Here is an 18649-nt window from a genome sequence, read left to right as displayed (position 1 = left end):
CAAGAGCTGGGCATGTTTAGCCTGAAGAAGAGAAGGCTGAGAGGAGACATTATGGCTATGTATTCCGGCCATGTGAGGGGATGTCATAGGGAGGAGGAAGCAAGCTTGTTTTCTGCTGCCTTGGAGCCCAGGACGTGGAACAATGGCTTCAAACTACAAGAAAGGAGATTTCACCTGAACATTAGGAAGAACTTCCTGACTGTGAGAGCTCAGCAGTGGAACGCTCTGTCCCAGAGTGTGGTGGAGGCTCCTTCTTTGGAGGCTTTTAAGTAGAGGCTGGATGGCCATCTGTCAGTGGTGCTTTGATTGCAATTTTCCTGCTTTTTGGCAGGGGGTTGTACTGGATGGCCCATGAGGTCTCTTCCAACTCTGTGATTCTGTGATTCTACAATTCTATTAGGTAAGTTGAAGGAAGTAAATTTCCATTAGAATTTTCCATGTGGCTTCTGCTACACTATTGTACTTCTGGCTGTACAAAACAACTTGATAGCAACTTGATTCCAATTCAGTGGCTGATAAATTCCCGGGTTGTGGGGAATCCCAAGCTCCATTTGGATGTAGGAACTACCACTGTCCTCTTAGACTTTTAGCATACAACCTTGAGTATATATTGCACAGTGATTACCATTAGCACTGTTGGCTGACATTCTGTCTTATTTTCATGTTGGTGTCCTTATAACAAAGTGAATACAAATGTCTGTTGCTTTTTCCTAAAACAAAATAAAGCCCCTACAATTTTAATTGGAAACTTAATGAATGAGAAACTGGCACCAAATGCTGTAACTGGAGAAATAAACTAACTTATCCTTTAGTCTCTTTCCATCATTCTGTTTAGAGACTTGGATGGTTGTTCTTTGGCTATTTTCAAACATCACAATTCGAAGTGGCTCCAGTGGTAAACACAGGCTTATTTTGGCATTCTTGTAGCCTGTCATTTGCTCCAGGGTGAGTGATCTCAAGCAACTAATACATGGATGTTAATCAATCAAAATAAATTCTGCTTTTATGGCAGGAGCAACACATGGGTCTCCTCCAATACTCTGTGGGACAGAGATGTATGTCTGTGTAATATTTCAGCTAACTTGCTGAAATAAAGACACATTTCATTTACTGCTTAGTTCTTGTGATGGTTTGATGAGTGTCTCCCTTTGTGTTCCTAGTGAAGAATCTTAAACCATACAAATCTTTAGTTCTTATTGTTACAAGGGAAACAAAATGCTTATGTCAAAGTTAAGTGTCAGGAGACGTAACCTTTTATGACAGTACTGGGAATTGTATCTCCCTCCAAAAAACGACCATTTTCTCCAGCCTCTTGTCAAGCCTAAGAAACAGAGATTATTTCAAAACATAGTTAATAGGACACACTATATACATATGCATAGCCATTCTGCAAATCCTCACAAAGACATGGTGAATTCATCTTTCTTTCATGTAAATTTGTGGTGCAGTCATCTGAAGACACTTATTTTCTATGCATGTGTGGGGTACAAGTAACCCATATGTAAAGTATCCCTTTCTGGGACCTGTAACATGTTTTAGACATTTATCATGTTTTATGATGCATCCAGAGTGATCACTGGCTATTTATTTATTTATCGTGTCAGAAGCAAATTGAGAATGCAGTTAAAAACTTGGCATTATTTGAAATTTCCTTTTACCGAAAGCTGGCCATTTTAAGTGTCCCTGGTGTCACTGTAAGAAGGTCCTCCATTGTGCATGTGGCAGGGCTCAGACTGCTTTGTAGTAAGTGGTCTGTGGTTTCCTCTTCTCCACACTCGCATGTCGTGAACTCCCATTTCTTAAGATTGGCTCTGCATCTTGTAATGCCAGAGCACAGTCTGTTAAGTGCTTTCCAAGTCGCCCAGTCTTCTTTATAAACTATATCTGTTTGATCTATTATGAACATATATATTATATGATGACTGGCTGATCTATTATAAACCTCTAACTTCATGTACATTTTTCCCTCACACCCCCCCCCCCCCCCGCCCCGGGTTGACAAATATCATGTCCTCTGAATTGATACCACTTTCTTTTTTCATAGGAGGATGTTATAATAAAATCAGAAGAGCGGGCAAGTGAGATTCAGCGGTTGGAGCAGACCATCCAAGATCTGAAAATAAAAATTGCAGAGTTGGAGAAACAATTTCCAGCATCAGAGGTGCTGATTTCCGGTAGCAATCAGGGGAAGGAGAGTACACAGACCACCTGTGAAGAGCTCTTCAGTTCAGCCCTTAAAGAACAGGAATTGCAGACCCTGTCTAAGACTATAACCGCAAAATCTGTGCAGACTTCACCAACAGACGATTGTTTAATACACACAATGCCTTCAGCTAGCACACTGCCACAAGCACCTCCCCTCTTGAAAGGGAACCTGAGTCAAGGGCCAACTCAACTATTGCCAACACTTGAGCCACAGACCACCTTTTGCTCTGAAATATCTTTAGTTCTCTCACCCAAACGGATTTCAGTACAATTGGATGATATCCAAGAAAAATTAACTACATTGCATCTTTCAGGACCTGATGCTAATTTGCCAGTTTTATTGCAAGAACAACCAGTATCATCTACAGCTCTAAGTACTGAGAGTTTTACTTGCAGTGAAGCTTCCCCTTCCTTATCTTCTCACCCTGTTTTGGGATCCCATCCTGGACTTTCTGACACAGGAGTGTCTCCCTCCCTGCCTGGAGCAGGAGTCCCATTTGTAATGCCATCCTCTCCCAGTTCAGGTGTACCATCCCATTTTTCCTCAGGACATGCCCTGTCTTCGCTTCCTTCCCCACTGTTGCCTAGCGGAGGGATTCCTCCACCACCACCTCTTCCAGGAATGGACATGGCACCTCCTCCCCCACCTCCTTTGCCTGCAGCTGTAATGCCTACTGAGATCCCGCCTCCACCTGATATAGGGGTGCCACCTCCAACATCTTTGCCAGGGGCAGCTGTTCCTCTTGCACCATCTTTACCAGGCATGAGTATGCCCCCTGCTCCCCCACCTTTGCCAGACATGGAAGTGCCACAACCTCCACCTTTGCCATGGACAGATTTTTCCTCCCCTCATCTTTTATCAGGAACAGGCATACCTCCTCCTCCACCACCACCACCACCAGGAATAGGGGTTTCATTGCATCCACCACATTTACCAGGCATGGGGACTCCTCCTGCTCCTCCTCCTCCACCTGGAATGGGAGTGCCACTTCCTCCACCTCCACCACCTTTACCAGGGATGTGGGGACCTCCACCTCCACCACCTTTGCCAGGCATGGGGGGACCTCCACCTCCTCCACCTCCACCACCTTTGCCAGGCATGGGAGGACCTCCACCTCCACCACCTTTCCCAGGCATAGGGGGACCTCCACCACCACCACCTTTGCCAGGCATGGGGGGTCCTCCACCTCCCCCACCTTTGCCAGGCATGGGAGGACCTCCACCTCCACCACCTTTGCCAGGCATGGGGGCTCCTCCACCTCCTCCACCTTTGCCAGGCATGGGGGCTCCTCCACCTCCTCCACCTTTGCCAGGCATGGGGGCTCCTCCACCTCCTCCACCTTTGCCTGGTGCAGGACCTCCCCCTCCTCCACCACCTTTGCCTGGTATGGGTGTGCCACCTCCTCCATCTATTCCACATGGTTCTGGGTTTCTTCCACCTCCCTTGCCAAGTGGTTTGTTTGTAATGGGAATGAACCAGGAAAAAGGTAGCAGGAAACATGCAATAGAACCTTCTCGACCAATGAAGCCTCTTTACTGGACAAGAATTCAACTTCATAATAAAAGGTAACAATAAATGTTGAAGTCATAAACAATTGCAATAGAGCTGAAAAAAAGGTATATGAAGTCACTCTACTTTGTTTTTCTTTCTATGTATTAAAGACTAGGAATCATGTTTAATAACCCATATTTTATATTACATTTTACATATTTATAATAAAATCTTGGGTAACTGGGATGTTTTTTCTGTATATGTTTATAGAAAAATATTACCAGATGGTGTTGACCATATTCTGGTTGAATGTGAACATTTGGAATTTCCAGGGCATCAATGTGTGTTATGCTCTTTTCCGAAACAAGTGTAACAATAATATGTATTATTTGCTGAATGCTCCTTTATAAATTGTCCCTTTCCAGAGAGCTTTCAGATATAGTCACCTGAAGCACTAGTTCTTTCCTTTTTGTGCAATCCTTACATTGCTTGCCTGCTGCCAAAATCACATGTGAGTAGCATTTCATAAACTGGTATCCATATGTACCTGATCAGTTATTCCTGTGATTTTGAACAGCCTGCAAATGCCCCAGCATTTTGATAGTATTTGATTACATGTTGCACATGTCCACGAACACTTTCACATTGTAAGGATTCAGTGCTGCTGTTACAGAACGGTTGTACAAAATGGTTACACAGCCCAACAAAAATTTTCTTGGTATATTAATTTTTAGCCTGAAAATTGCATTGAATAAACCGCATCACCTCTAGTATTCTAAATATGGTTATCATGATTCTTTATAGGCAAACAGATGGTGACTGGTATATGCCATAAGTTATATATCTTTAAAAAAACCTAGGGATGTTAGGGGAAAATTGTGCAATTTTTGGAATCAATTGGTCAGATATACCCAGAAACAAGTCTAACATTTGAGGCACCAAAATGTGTGTTGGTCAATGTCATCACATTTTTTAAAGTCTGACTTGCTTTTCCCAGCAATTTGAAATGTGGGAGGCTGACAGAGAATGAGATGCAGAAAAGGATTTATGATGCAGCTGAGGAATCTAAGATAGAACATGACAGATAATTTGACTATTATGGGCAATGGAAGCATATCTGAGTTTTTCTTCTGTTATTTTAATTCTTCTATGTGTCCAAAACAAGAGATACATTCTAAAGAAACAGTTTCTAAGTATCACATTTTCAGGTCAATGTTTTCATAAATGTCCAGTTATTGCCCTGAAGCTCCACATGAATGTAATAGTAGGCTTTTTTGAGGAAAAAAAATCTTCTCTGCCTGCTCATTAGTATAGTAATGTTCTGGGACTTCCTCCAGAACTAGATCCTGACATCCAAACAAGTTGTGTCCTAAACCAGATGGTCCAAGATGTATTTCATGAGATTTAAATTTACCATGCAATGTTGTGCCTTCTGCTAGAAATTAAGAAAAGTAAGATTGGTCTGGAGGAATGGTCATTATATGTCACTAGAAAAAAAGGAGTACTGTTATTTGGTAATTCAGTATTATTACAATAAGAATGCTTCCAGATAGAAGATCACCTAGAAATACCAGTCAAAAGACATTTTGCAGCTATTACATCTTTTGTTGCAATAAGGAAGGGAAATGCTTTTAAACAGAGGCTGGATGGCCACCTGTCAGGGATGCTTTGATTGTGCTTTCCTGCATGGCAGGAGGTTGGACTAGATGGCCCATGTGGTCTCTTCCAACTCTATTATTCTATGATTCTATGAAATATTTGTATGTTTTTTTCTTAATTCAAATATGAAAACAGCAGAGGAAAAACAGGACACAATGACATGATCTGTATCATGTGCACCAATCTGGAAAAAATCCATTCACGACATACTCATAAAATGTCATTATCCCACATATTTGAGAACCACTATTGAATAGATGGGGCAATTTGAGTGCTTCAATCAAGTTGTGATCCTAGGAATAAAATAGATTAATGTCTGAACCCACAGAAGTTACTTGGATTATTCTATCAACAAAGCAACTATCTTGTTGTTGATTCATGTGGTGAGAAGTATAGGAGCTCACACCTGCTTGGAAGCTATGCCCTTAGATAAAGAAGTTCTGCTCTTCTATTTGGGAATGCTTGTGGTTGCTCAAAGAGGATGGCGATGAATGTGCTCGAAAAAGGCACACTCTTTCTTATTATTTGCACATGTTGTTTCCTTTAAACATTGGAAACTACTTACAAGACTGAGGCATGTCTAGAAATGAAAAGCACAAAAGGAAATATTTAGGGATTTTGACAAGAAAACATGCAAGAGATGTTCTAGTATATAATGTGGGTAGATGAGCCTGTGTCATAGAGCACTGTTGTCTCTGTGTGTGGCCATGTTGCTGGAGTTGTTTCCAAAATGTTTCATGGGACATTTTTCTGTGTGACACAAAACTAAATTGAAGTTCTATCTGTGACTTCTCTGCGGCTGGCATGTGTCCACTACTGTGCACATTTCCCTTTTCCTCATTTTCTTACCATCTGTTAGATTTCTTTTACATCCAGGCCGCTTTCTCAGTTAAGGAAGATAAGTCCTGTTTAGCTCAGTGTATTCTGCTAGCAGTTTATTACAAGGAACAGAGGAAGATCATGATAACATTCTAAAACATGGAGAGACAGAGATTCTTGCTGTGAATTCATTTAATTCGTGAACCAAAAAATATTATGAGCTCTGCATTTAACTGATGGCATCTTTTACAAAATGTAGAACTTTTTCTTTCAGTTCTGATTAGCACTGCCCTGTGTAAACTTTATGGTCTGTTTTATGGGACTTTAAAAAACACTTATTTTTTTCAGCTTAATTGGCTTGCTTGAATTCAGTAATAATTTGTAAATATTTTCCGGCCCATATTGTCTTATTTGATTACTACCATACTAATTATGGCTAGCAAACTTCAGATATGAATCTAAAGTTGCAGCAATTAGAACATGAATATATATATATTTAAATATAAACATAGAGAATGATAAGAAAAGTTGTTCTGTATAGAAAGTGTGTATCATTTTTGCTTTACTATGTGGAAGGTATAAATTTGTACAATTTAATTTTTGTAAAATCCACTTAGAAAGCAATGAATGCTACTTTCAGTAGCACATAAAAATAATATTCATCATCTATCTTCATTCCACTATTTTGTGACTATTAAGTCTGGTATTGCCCTACATAGGTCTTTTGCTTAACTTTAGAGATTCTAGTGCTTCACTTGTGTGGGAAAAAATTGAAGAGCCTTCCATAGATTATCATGAATTTGAAGAACTGTTTTCTAAAACAGCTGTTAAAGAGAGGAAGAAACCCATTTCGGACACCATCACAAAGACAAAGAACAAACAAGTGAGTAACCTTGCAATTTTTCTTTGGATAAGATGTGAATGGGGAAATATTAGGCAAATCTACTAGAAAGAAGGAGCAGGTTCAGCAGATCTGTCTGCAGAGAGCTTTTGGTTAGTATATGTAGAAATTTTAAATAAAGATAAATTTAGCTTGGGAAAATAGAGACAGAGTTCTTAGGTACTAAGCCAAATTTACTATATGTGTGTGTGTGTGTAAAGAGAGTAATAAAAGCTGTAAATATATAGAATTTGTGCAAGACAGAACAGAGAAATTGGATACAAATGATTCTGTACAACCAAGAGGCATGTGCAAAGAGTGATTCAAGGCAATAAGACCCTTTAATATTGTGTAAGGATTGGCCTTGGAAGAACTCACCTTACCTGCTGGAAGTATTGGAGGGATGTGAAGAATACTCATTAATGTTTACTTTTTCAACTCATGAGAAGGAAAAGGAGAAAAACCACAAGTTTCAGGCTGGGGGAAATAAACTTGTGCAAAAACACAGATTTTTATTTGCACAAAACCAGAATGTGTTTGGGGGAGAAAAAATATATTTTATGTACAATCTAATTTTTTGGCACAGAAAGTACAGGCAAGAAAACTGCATGTATTTCTGCTGTACAAGAATCTTCATATGTATGCCGTTTCTCTGGATTGTCTCCAATTTGTTCATTTTTATTTAGTTAGTGCCCATACATGGATTCCTGTGCAAAAACCAATTGCTCCCACATTTAGAGCTGTTTTCCTTTTATTTTCTGTGCCAACTAATACTCAATATTATGATTTTGGGAAACAGAAACTGGTGAATTTTGCACATAATACAACGCATTGCTCCCAAACAAGTTTTCTAAGCAAGAAAACCATTGATATGTTTTGCACAAATGAATTACAGCATTCATTGTAAGCAAAGTGCTTGAATTTTTTGCACAAATCCCTGTATTCTCACAGAATGGGGAGAAAATTATTGCAATTATCCATCTGTGCATGCAAAAATGAAATAAGTAAAGATTTACAACTGCAGGGTTTGATACCTGAGAGGAGGAGTAATATGGAATGGCCTCTCTGTATCTCAGTTGATGGGCAGCTCCTCATCCCTTGCCTATAACAGACTGAATAATCTTGAATAAGGGGAGCCACATTTTCTCAGTTGTGCAGGTCTGATTTTGCGTTAATAAAGGTAGCTTAAGTCAAATCCAGCTGCTGGTATTGTGTTTTGTTTATTCCATTCTCCATGTGAGTTACAATGTTGTTATAGTTACTGACATGGAAAATTCTGATTGACATTTTTTGTGATTTCCCTCCCCTGCCCTAATAACAACTGTTGTTGATATTAGCCACTTTGAGTATCTTTTTAGAGAATATAAATAAATATAATAATAGATTATAATAATTGTGGTCTAGGTTACTGCTTCTTAAAGTGTGGGTCCTGGTCCCAAATAGAGTGTCCTTAGTCCCAAAAGAAATTGGCAACAGTAAAAGATTTCTGAACATCTCCCAGTGGTTATTTTAGGTATTTACATTTTAGGCAATGTTTACAGTGGACTCTGCAGAGGATCCTTCAAATGTACTTCTAAATTTTTGATTTTATATCTATTTTATATACTCATATACATGGGATCATGTCAAAATTTCTTGGGTGGAAAGGAATTGTGAGTGGAAAGGTTTAAGAAGCTTGGTCTAGGTAAATGATACATTGAATACTGTAATGACCTCATCACACTAGAGCAGTGATTCTCAACCTGTGGGTCGCCAGATGTTTTGGCCTTCAACTCCCAGAAATCTTAACAGCTGGTAAACTGGCTGGGATTTCTGGGAGTTGTAGGCCAAAACACCTGGGGAGCCACAGGTTGAGAACCACTACACTAGAGCATGGGTCCACTTTAAATTCAGTTTCTGCCTTCTGCAGAATTCTGGGGCTTGTACAGGGTGAGGCAGCATAACTTCTTTTTTTCAAAACTTAATAAAACCCATTGTATGAATCAGAATTTGTTTTTTATAATGTGATCTTCAAAACTACTTGTTTTACGTAGTTTTGAAGATCAAATTAGGTTGGTGACATCCCCATTCTCCATACACTGAGTAAACCAATTTCTGGCATTTGTCATGACTCTTGCCAACATAGCAGGCAATATGTTGACTATTTCTTCCTGGATGTTGGTCTTCAAATCTTGTAGGATCCTTGGACAGTTCACATAAACATAGGATTTCAAAAAAAACCCATAGAAAAAATCACAAGGGGCCAAATCTGGAGAGCGGGCTGGCCACTCCAAATCAGCTCGAAAAGTAGGCCTCAATGGCAAAAGCACGCTCCTCACTGTTCCAACGCATGATGGCGACTAAACTGTGTCAGGACAAAACTTTATACTCCTGCCTCTCAAACGAGACCACTAGCACTCCGCTATGTCTTCAACTGGCTGAATGGTGTGCATTTTTAAAAGGAATTTATGCTGCCTCACCCTGTACTTTAGGGAGGGGTGGTTGAACTGTTCAGCCAGAGAGGTCCTGGGCCTCACAAACCCTAGAGGCAGAAACCGGATTTGAAGTGGATCCATTATCTGGTGAGATGAGACTGTAAGAAAACATAATATACAAATTAATGAGGTGTCCTGCTAAAATATTTTTTATTGGTGATTCCTTAGCAAAACTTTATAGTATTTCAAAGTAAGTATATTTCCCAACTCATGGTGAAGGAAAGATGAGCGGCATGTGTCTTTCCCAGAGACCCACATGGTTCCTCTTGGTTCTGATATAGAGTAGGAAGGCCTATCAGTCAGAGGCAGCAGGGTCCAGGACAAAGTGAAGACTTAATTCAGGTCCTCTCCCAGCTCATATAGTCTGATTCCCCTACCAGTCAGATGCAGCTCCTTTTGCATGTAGGGAGCAGGGCCAGGACCAAGTGAAGATCCAATTCAGGTCCTCTCACAGTCCATATAGTCTGCTTCTCCTATCATGCCAACAGCCAGTTATTTTTATCTACCTTCCCTCAAGATTGGGGTGTTTATGGAAATGGTAGTTTTGTTAGTGGGGTAACAGTGCTAATACTGTTGTCACTACTTTTGAGAGTTGGGACATAAGGACTGGAGCCAGCCAGAGAGTATATTCAGTATTCTGGTCCCCTAAAGTGTCCCTGGGAGTGTGACAACCAGGTTACTCCCATCTTGGGAGGAAATGGTTCTGCTTCATTCCCAACTAGTAGGTGAGCAACACAATGACTTCTTCCTGAGTGGATACATGCATCTCCCATTCCAGCACTTCCAAATAACTGACCTTCACTAGCAGATCGATTGACAACCAGTTGACAGGAGAGTTTATTGATGTCTGGATCCAGAGCCATGCTGTGGGCCAAGCCTCTTGAGCCGTAACCAATAAAATTATGGTCTTTGCCATCCAAGCAAAATGTTGTCTGCATTCATTCTGGCTAAACACAAAGCTGTACTGCCACAACTGCAAAACTGGTTTTTTTTTAATGGGATACCATCAGTTACAAACATCAATGCCCCCATGAGATGCACATTTGACACTGCAAATGTTTCATAAAGACACAGAAATTGCTTTCCAGATTTCTTAAAAGCTTTTGTTTTATTGTTAGAGGAATTAGAGAGAGCTTTATTGTTAAAGGAACAATCATCCAGATATCAGTTGTCTTCTGAGGAAATTTTGCCACACCATTTGAAACAGTCTATACTCAAATGGATGTGTCTACTCAGGGAATTTTGACTTTTATTAACATATTATGAGCAATACAAATCCCTGCAAATAATAAAGTAATGGCTACTGACTTGGTTTGGCAAACAGTGGTTAAACAGGCAGGCAGTAGTTGTGGTTAGACATTAGTGGTTTAGGTTTTTAATGTCTGGCTGTATTTATTTTCTTTGCAATGGTAAGCTTTTTATTATATTATTTTTTAAAGAATAATTTTGAGAAATGGAGCTGCCTACTCATAAAGTTCTTTAAAAGGACATGCTTTCTGCAAAACAAACTTATCAAGGGTTGAATGGAATACAGCCCAAGGGTATGAATATATAGAGCTTCATTACAGGACTTTGGTCAGTATAGCTCACAACTGGAATTTGGAAAAATGTTTTTTGGACTACAGCTTACAGAATCCCCCAACTATCACAGCTACTAATCATGCAGTTGGTGATTCTGGGAGGTCTAGCCAAATTCTCCCTGGGATCAGTAAGAAAAAACCTGGATATATTTATTATTGTTCTTTTGCACATAATAATACATATTTAGTGATGTATTAATATATGGCATTGAATTGTTGCCTTTGTAAGGCCACCCTGAATCCCCTTCGGAGTTGAGAAGTGCGGGATATAAATGTGTTAAATAAATAAATAAATAGCCTTAACTAAAGCTAGTCATTTAAAGCTGGACTTCTAAAACTTTCTCTGCTATTGCAGATTTCTACCTGATAATCTTTTTTTAAAATAATTTTATTGAGCTTTTTTTCTTTGATTACAATACATCAGTAGGGTGTTAATCATTGACATATTGATTATACCTTAAAAAAATCGGAGGGGAAGGGAAGGGATGGTTGACCAGTGGGGTTGCAGGGGGTGGGCAAGGTTCCTACCTAATGGGGGGGGGGGAGATGAGGGAATCGGGGTAGGATATACTTCCTAATGGTAAGTAGAGTAGGAAGGAGGGGGGGAGTGAGTGGATTTGGAAAGTGGGATGTGAAGTGTGTTAGTATTATTTAATCTTATTAATTGATCGTTTTCCCCCCATGGTTAGTTAGTGATTGTTTTCTCCTTTGTACTTGTCTAGCTTCATCTTGCTGTCTCCTTTCTGCTCTTAGTTTTCTTCTAGGTATTTCCGGATTGGAGACCAATCTATTTTAGATCCTCCTGCTTTCTGTTTAGTTCTTATGTGTTGCATCAAGGTGTCCATATTCATTATATCCATCAATTTCAGTCTCCATTCATCTAGGTTGGGAGCTTCCTCGTTTTTCCATTTACTTGCTATTACTAATCTTGCTGCAGTAACCATGTGGAAGAGGAGCTTGTCTTTATTTTTATCTATCTCGAAGTCAAATATTCCTAATAGATAGTATTCTGCTTTCATTTCTATTTGTAATTCCAGTAATTTGTTATTTGGTAAGTAATATCATCCATTCGGGATTCTCCTTTTTGGTATAACTTTCCATAATAGTCATTGAATTGTTTTATGTATCTTCGTCCAATTTTTTTAAATTTTTTCACAAGTCCACCATAGATGTAAGAAGGTCCCTTTTTTATCTTTACACTTCCAGCATTCTTCCGGTGTATTTTTGTAGTACTTAGCCAGCTTGCTTGGTGTTATGTACCATTGAAACATCATTTTGAACCAGTTTTCTTTTAAACTGTAGGAGTTAGTCCATTTTAATTTTTCCTTCCAGATTTTTTCCCATTGCGATTTATCTATGGTATGGCCTAGATTCTTCGTCCACCTTGTGATGTAGTTGTCTATGCTTTTACTCTCTGTTTTCCAGTTTAATAAGATTTTATATAATTTTGTAATTCCTTTTTTTCAGTTTCCATTATTCTTTCCCAGTGTTTTTCACTGTTTTCAAATCCTTTTCTCTTATCTTTGTTATATGCCTCGCCAAGTTGTCTATATTGAAACCACGTGATTTCCCCATATGTTGTTTTGATCTCATCTAGTGTTTTGAGCTTGAATCCTTCTCTGTCTTTCTTCAGGATGTCCTTGTATCTGGGCCATTTTTCCCACCCGAGTTCTCTTCTTTGGGTGGCCTCTAGTGGTGAAACCCTAAGATCTGTCTTTTGATGAAATTTATCTTTATATTTCTCCCAAATTTTTATTAGCGACGACCTAACGAAGTGGTTGCCAAAGTTCTTTTCAATTTTCTTCTTGTCGTACCATAGGTACGCATGCCACCCACTGCGTAAGTCGTGCCCTTCTAATGCCAGGGCTTTGGGTTTATTTAAATTACCCCATTCTTTTATCCATATGAGGCCACAGGAATCATGATACATTTGTAAGTCCGGAAGTCCCAGTCCACCTTTTTCTTTTTCTTCAGTCAAACTTATGAATTTTATTCTTGGTTTCTTGCCGCCCCATACAAATTTTGAAATTTCTTTGTTCCAATTCTTAATAATTTGGGTGTTTCTGATTATTGGGATGACTTGGAATAAAAAGAGGAGTTTAGGCAAGATAGACATTTTAATAGCTGAGATTCTCCCTAACAATGAAAGATTCAGGTGTTTCCATTTTGCCAGATCCTTGCTAATCTCTTTCCACTTTGTTTCGTAGTTGTTCTTCAACAAGTGTGAATTTTTTGCTGTCAGGGTTATGCCTAAGTATTTTATTTTATCAACGACTTGAATCCCACTTTTTTCTTCCAATATTTTTTGCCGTTCTTTGGAAATATTTTTTGTTAACCATTTTGTTTTCTTTTTGTTTATGATTAGTCCTGCCAATGTGCCAAATTCTTCAATTTTTTTCATCCATATTTCGAACTTGTCTAGTGGGTCTTCTATTATACAAATTACATTGTCCGCGAATGCTCTTAACTTATACGGATGTTTCCTTATTTTAACTCCTTTCAATCTGTCATCAGTTCTTATGTTGTTAAGAAGTATCTCCAATGACATAATGAAGAGCGGAGGAGACAGTGGGCACCCCTGGCGGGTGCCTTGTTGTATTTGTGTATTTTCTGTAGTACATCCATTTACACATATTTTAGCTTCTTGGGTGTTGTAAATTGCTTCTATTGAATTGATAAAGTGAAATCCCATGTCTAGTTCTTTTACTAAGGCCAAGAAGAACTTCCAGTTAATTCGATCGAAAGCCTTTTCTGCGTCCAGTGATAGCAATGCACATTCCTTATCAATATTTTTTCATAATACTCGATAATGTTGACTACTGTTCTAATATTGTCTTTGATTTGTCGGTGAGGTAAAAAACCTGCTTGCTCTTCCTGGATCCATTCTTTGAGCAAATGTTTTAATCTTTCTGCGATTATGTTGGCATAAATTTTATAATTGACATTAAGCAGTGAAATCGGGCGGTAGTTCTTTACATCTGTTTTTTCAGTTCCTTCTTTATGAATCATTGTGATTTTGGCCTGTTTCCATGTGTTAGGAATTTTCTGAGTTTCTAGTGCCTGATTTATCAGTTTTTTCAATTTGGGTAGCAGTTCGTTTTCATATGTTTTATAGTAAGCAGCCGTGAATCCATCTGGGCCTGGTGTTTTTGCGATGTCTAGTTTTTTAATCGCATATTGAACTTCCTGATTCGATACTTCTTTGTTTAAGTTTTCTCTGTGTTTCTCCGAGATCTTCGCCAGCTTTTGTTCTCCCAAGTACCAAGTAATATCATCCATTCGGGATTCTCCTTTTTGGTATAACTTTCCATAATAGTCATTGAATTGTTTTATTATCTCTTTGTCCTTGGTGTATTCCTTTCCCTCTGCAATTATCTTGGTTATGTATTGCTTTTGTTTCATTTTCCCGATTTTCCTTGATAGCCATGTGCCAATTTTTTTTTTTTGCATTGTAAAAGTGTGATTGTTTCGCAAATTTTAGTTTTTTTGCCATCTCTTCTGTTTCAAGTTCTATTCTTTTTCTTTGTAGCCTTTCAATTTCAGATGTCAATTTGGGATTTCTTAGGTTTTGCTTCAATTGTCTTTCTGCCTCGTCCAATTTGGATGTTATCGTTTTCATCTGCTCATTTCTCTTCTTGTTTTTAATTGCCATCTGCTGTATGCATATACCTCTGACCACTGCCTTTCCCGCATCCCATATTGTCTGTATGTTTATATCCCCTGTTTCATTTGTTTCGAAATAGTTTATTATATGTGTCCTGATGATTTGTTGTGTCTCTTGGTCTTTCAATAAGTTGTCGTTCAGCCTCCAAGTGCCTTGTCTTCTTTTTTGGTTATATAGAATCTCTATTGGGCTGTGATCCGAGTCCTTCCTCGTTAATATTTCTATTCGATCTATTTTGGAAGATAGTGAGTGTGTAGTCCATACCATGTCTATGCGAGACCAGCTTCTATGTCTCCCCGAGAAGTAGGTATAGTCTCGTTCTCTTGGGTGGTGGTTTCTCCATGCAACTTGTAGATTTAAATCATCTAATAATTTGAGCATTGCTTGGGGTAGAAGATTTGCCTTTGATCCTTTCTGCTGTTCATTTTCTGATTTTCGATCGTATTTGCTACTTATGATACCATTGTAGTCTCCCATTATTATTAAGTGTTCATATTCTTCTTCCTGAATTAAGCTCTTAAGTTTCTGTATAAATTTAGATTTAGGTCCGTTTGGTGCATAAATATTGCATACTAAGGTTTTTTGATTATCAATTGTTAGCATAACTCCAATTATTCTTCCTTCATCGTCTTTGAATGCTTGATATGAATCTAAATCCGGATTTACGTATATGACTACTCCTCATTTCTTTTCTTGTGCTAAGGAAAAGTATTCTTTGCCTAATCGAACAAACAGAGCAAAGGAGAGGGTCAGTCTCAGGAAACCCAACAGGAAAGGAAATTTTAAAGGAAATACAGAAAAATTAGAACAACAAGAAGCATATCAAGAGAAGCAAGACGCCTATCAAAAAGTAGCAGAGGATCAAAGAATGAGACTCAAGAAGGATCTAACAGAGGAAATGGCCAAAATGAGGAAAGAGATCACCAATGAATTAGGAGAAATGAAGAAACAAATGGATGCTATGAGACAAGACATGAGGAAAAACCAGATGGATATGGCCAAATTGGAAAAGATGCAAGAACAGATAAGGGAAAAAACAGAAGACTTAAAGTTAAGAGAAGAGAGGCTAGAGGCAAGACAAGATCAAGCGGGAAAAAAGAACTGGAATATTACCTAAGATTCCGAAACATACAAGAAGAAGCACAAGAAAACCTGAGGCAAATAGTGGTCGCAATCACAGCAGAACTACTGGAAATTCCAGAAGAAGATGCAGAAACTAATATAGATAGAACATACCGAATTATGACGGGCTATGCAAAGAAACATAAAGTGGAACGAGACGTAATTGTGCAATTCGGAAGAAAGCACATCAGGGATGAAATTCTTAAGAAGAGTCACAAAACTCCACCATATTTTAAAGATAAAAAGATCATCATCCTAAAAGAATACACCCAATCGACCATACAGAAGAGGAGAAAATATAAGGAATTGGCTGACGAACTCAAAAGACAACACGTAAGATTCAGATGGGAAAAAGGTGAGGGCTTAATGGCGACTTATAAGAACGAGAAGATATGGATAACCTCAGAAGAGAAGGCGTCAGATTTCTTAAGAACAATTAAGAAGAATAAAGAAGAACAAGAATTTCAATATATCCCAGGACAAATGATGCAAGTCAAAAGAAGCAGAACAGAATCCCCAGAAAAAGCAGAAGAACAGCCAGGTACGTCATCAGCAATATTAAGATTGGAGAAAATAGTGGAAAAACAAGATGAACATGGAAAGGTCAATTAAATGCTACAATCAAAATATCAATAGATTAAATTCCCCGAATAAACGAAGGAGAGTATTTGAAAGGATAAAGAAAGGAAAATACGATTTGATAGCACTGCAAGAAATTCAGATTTCTACCTGATAATCTTTCACATGACCATTGATGTACAAGTAGATAACATAGGAATTAAAATCAAACATTTATTGATAATAAATCAGTCTGTGAAAAGTTGCTGAACAGGTTGATTTTCCTTTTTATGAAATATATAAATGAAGCATTTTCTGCAGAGTGCACTGTAAATGCAGCATGTTCATCTCCATTTCTAAGCTGAAGAACCAGCATTGCCCGTAGATGCCTCCAAGGTCATGTGACCAGCATGACTGCATGGAGCACCATTACCTTCCCACTGGAGCGGTATCTATTGATCTACTCATATTTGCATATTTTTAACTGCTAGGTTGGCTGGAACTGGTGCTAACAGTGGGAGCTCACCTCGCTCCCTGAATTTGAACTGCTGACCATTCAGTTAGCAAGTTCAGCAGCTCAGCAGTTTAACCTGCTGCACCACCCGGGGCTCCCAGTATTCACAACACCATAAATAATTTTCAACCAGGGTGGCTGATCAGGTTGTGACACTCCTTGAGTTTTATACTTGAAAGTTGCTGTTGTACAGTTAAAACTGGCATCAAGTACTTTGAGCCAGTACATCTCCCTTTTTTGTGTAGCTAGAGAATATCTTCCCCCTTAGGAAGACAACATTTTTTGAAAGCATCCATAACTCTTGATCATGAAGAACCAGGTTATTTGCTTTCATTGATACCCTTCATGGGATAAAAGTTGGTCATTCCAATGATGCCTTGGTATTACATCTTGGTTAGTTGGACAGAATTACAGGTATGATGTAGGCAGTTCAGAAACCACCAGACTACCTTTGCTGTCGGCTGGTGAGTGGACAACGCCTTTCTCAATGCCAATATCGGAATAAAATCCAATTGTCACTGACATCTTTATCTTTTGTCCCAGGTAGAAAAATATCTTGAGACAGATATAATGTCGCAGAAGTATGTCTATACAGTACTTCTGCATGTCCTAAAAAGAACCAACAAAATCCGGTTTCATGCTTCGTGCTGCTTCTGTGCTTTCTTTGCCCAAAGCGTCATTGACTAGCTTTTCTTTCTTGATGAATTTATGACCCTATTCTGTTAAAAATACCATACTCCTGAGCCTATAAAATAATATGCTAAATTTAGTCAGAACGTGTTACTCCAAGGGGGGGGGGAGGTGACCAACCATTCCCTTGCTTTAGTTTTAAACTAGATGATTTAAACATCTATTCACTTACCTTTGACACTTCTTAAAACTGAGGATTCTGTTATTGTTCCGAATTACAGAGCTGTTTACATCTATTGTTCTGTCTCCTGAAAGAAGACTGTGATGCTTATTTTTTCTTATTACTGTGTATGTGAATCTAAACAATCTGAGAAATTTTTCATCCAATGTCATACAAAGCAACATTATCTAGAGCAGCTATATATTAATAAGGGATTAGTTCTTTAAAACAGGACATGTAGCAGTATTCGATTCACCCGCTCTTCTATTTTAATGATAGAAACAAAATGAAAGGTTATTTGCAGTTTGAAGACCTGCTGAGAGAGGGGGGGGGAGAGAGAAAGAGTGTGTGTGTGTGTGTGTGTGTTCCTTTCCTTCTTGCCTCGCTGCCTCCGCTGGGCTGCTGGGAACTCACAGGGATTCTGTATGTGTGTGTGTGCCCAGAAACCTCACCCATACTGAGTTATGGGAAGGCATTCTGGGAAATGAAGTTCAGTATTCAAAGAAGGGACAATAAGGCACACTCTGTGAGTTAGCAAAGGCTGTCCAGGAAGGAAGAATCAAAACACTTCCAAAAGATGGCCATCCATTTTTTACTTTATAGCAACTCTGGGCTATAATATATCTACAATAATAATAATATCTATATATCTATCATAATAATATCTATCAATCTATAATAATATATATGTCTAAGATATCTATATGTCTTTAACAATATCTACATTTCCATCATAATATCTATATGTCTGTAATAATGTCTATATGCATATAATAATATCTACAGGTCTATAATAATATCCATATGTCTATAATTATAATTTCTGCCTGTC

General features: G+C 38.5%; 1 protein-coding gene across 2 annotated transcripts in view; it reads left to right on the top strand.

The window, feature by feature from the left end:
• Nucleotides 1-18649, top strand: part of FMN2 (formin 2) — a 187865-nt gene that overhangs the window by 69591 nt on the left and 99625 nt on the right. For both annotated transcript variants that reach the window (XM_060753881.2, XM_067464831.1), the window contains 2 exons: nucleotides 2045-3771; nucleotides 6914-7058. In XM_060753881.2, the coding sequence (XP_060609864.2) occupies nucleotides 2045-3771; nucleotides 6914-7058 (1872 nt within the window). The remainder of the gene's footprint in view (nucleotides 1-2044; nucleotides 3772-6913; nucleotides 7059-18649) is intronic.

Source organism: Anolis sagrei, chromosome 1 (genome assembly GCF_037176765.1).
Source record: "Anolis sagrei isolate rAnoSag1 chromosome 1, rAnoSag1.mat, whole genome shotgun sequence".
In the NCBI taxonomy this organism is placed as follows: Eukaryota; Metazoa; Chordata; class Lepidosauria; order Squamata; family Dactyloidae; genus Anolis; species Anolis sagrei.
This window is presented reverse-complemented; position numbering and strand designations above follow the sequence as displayed.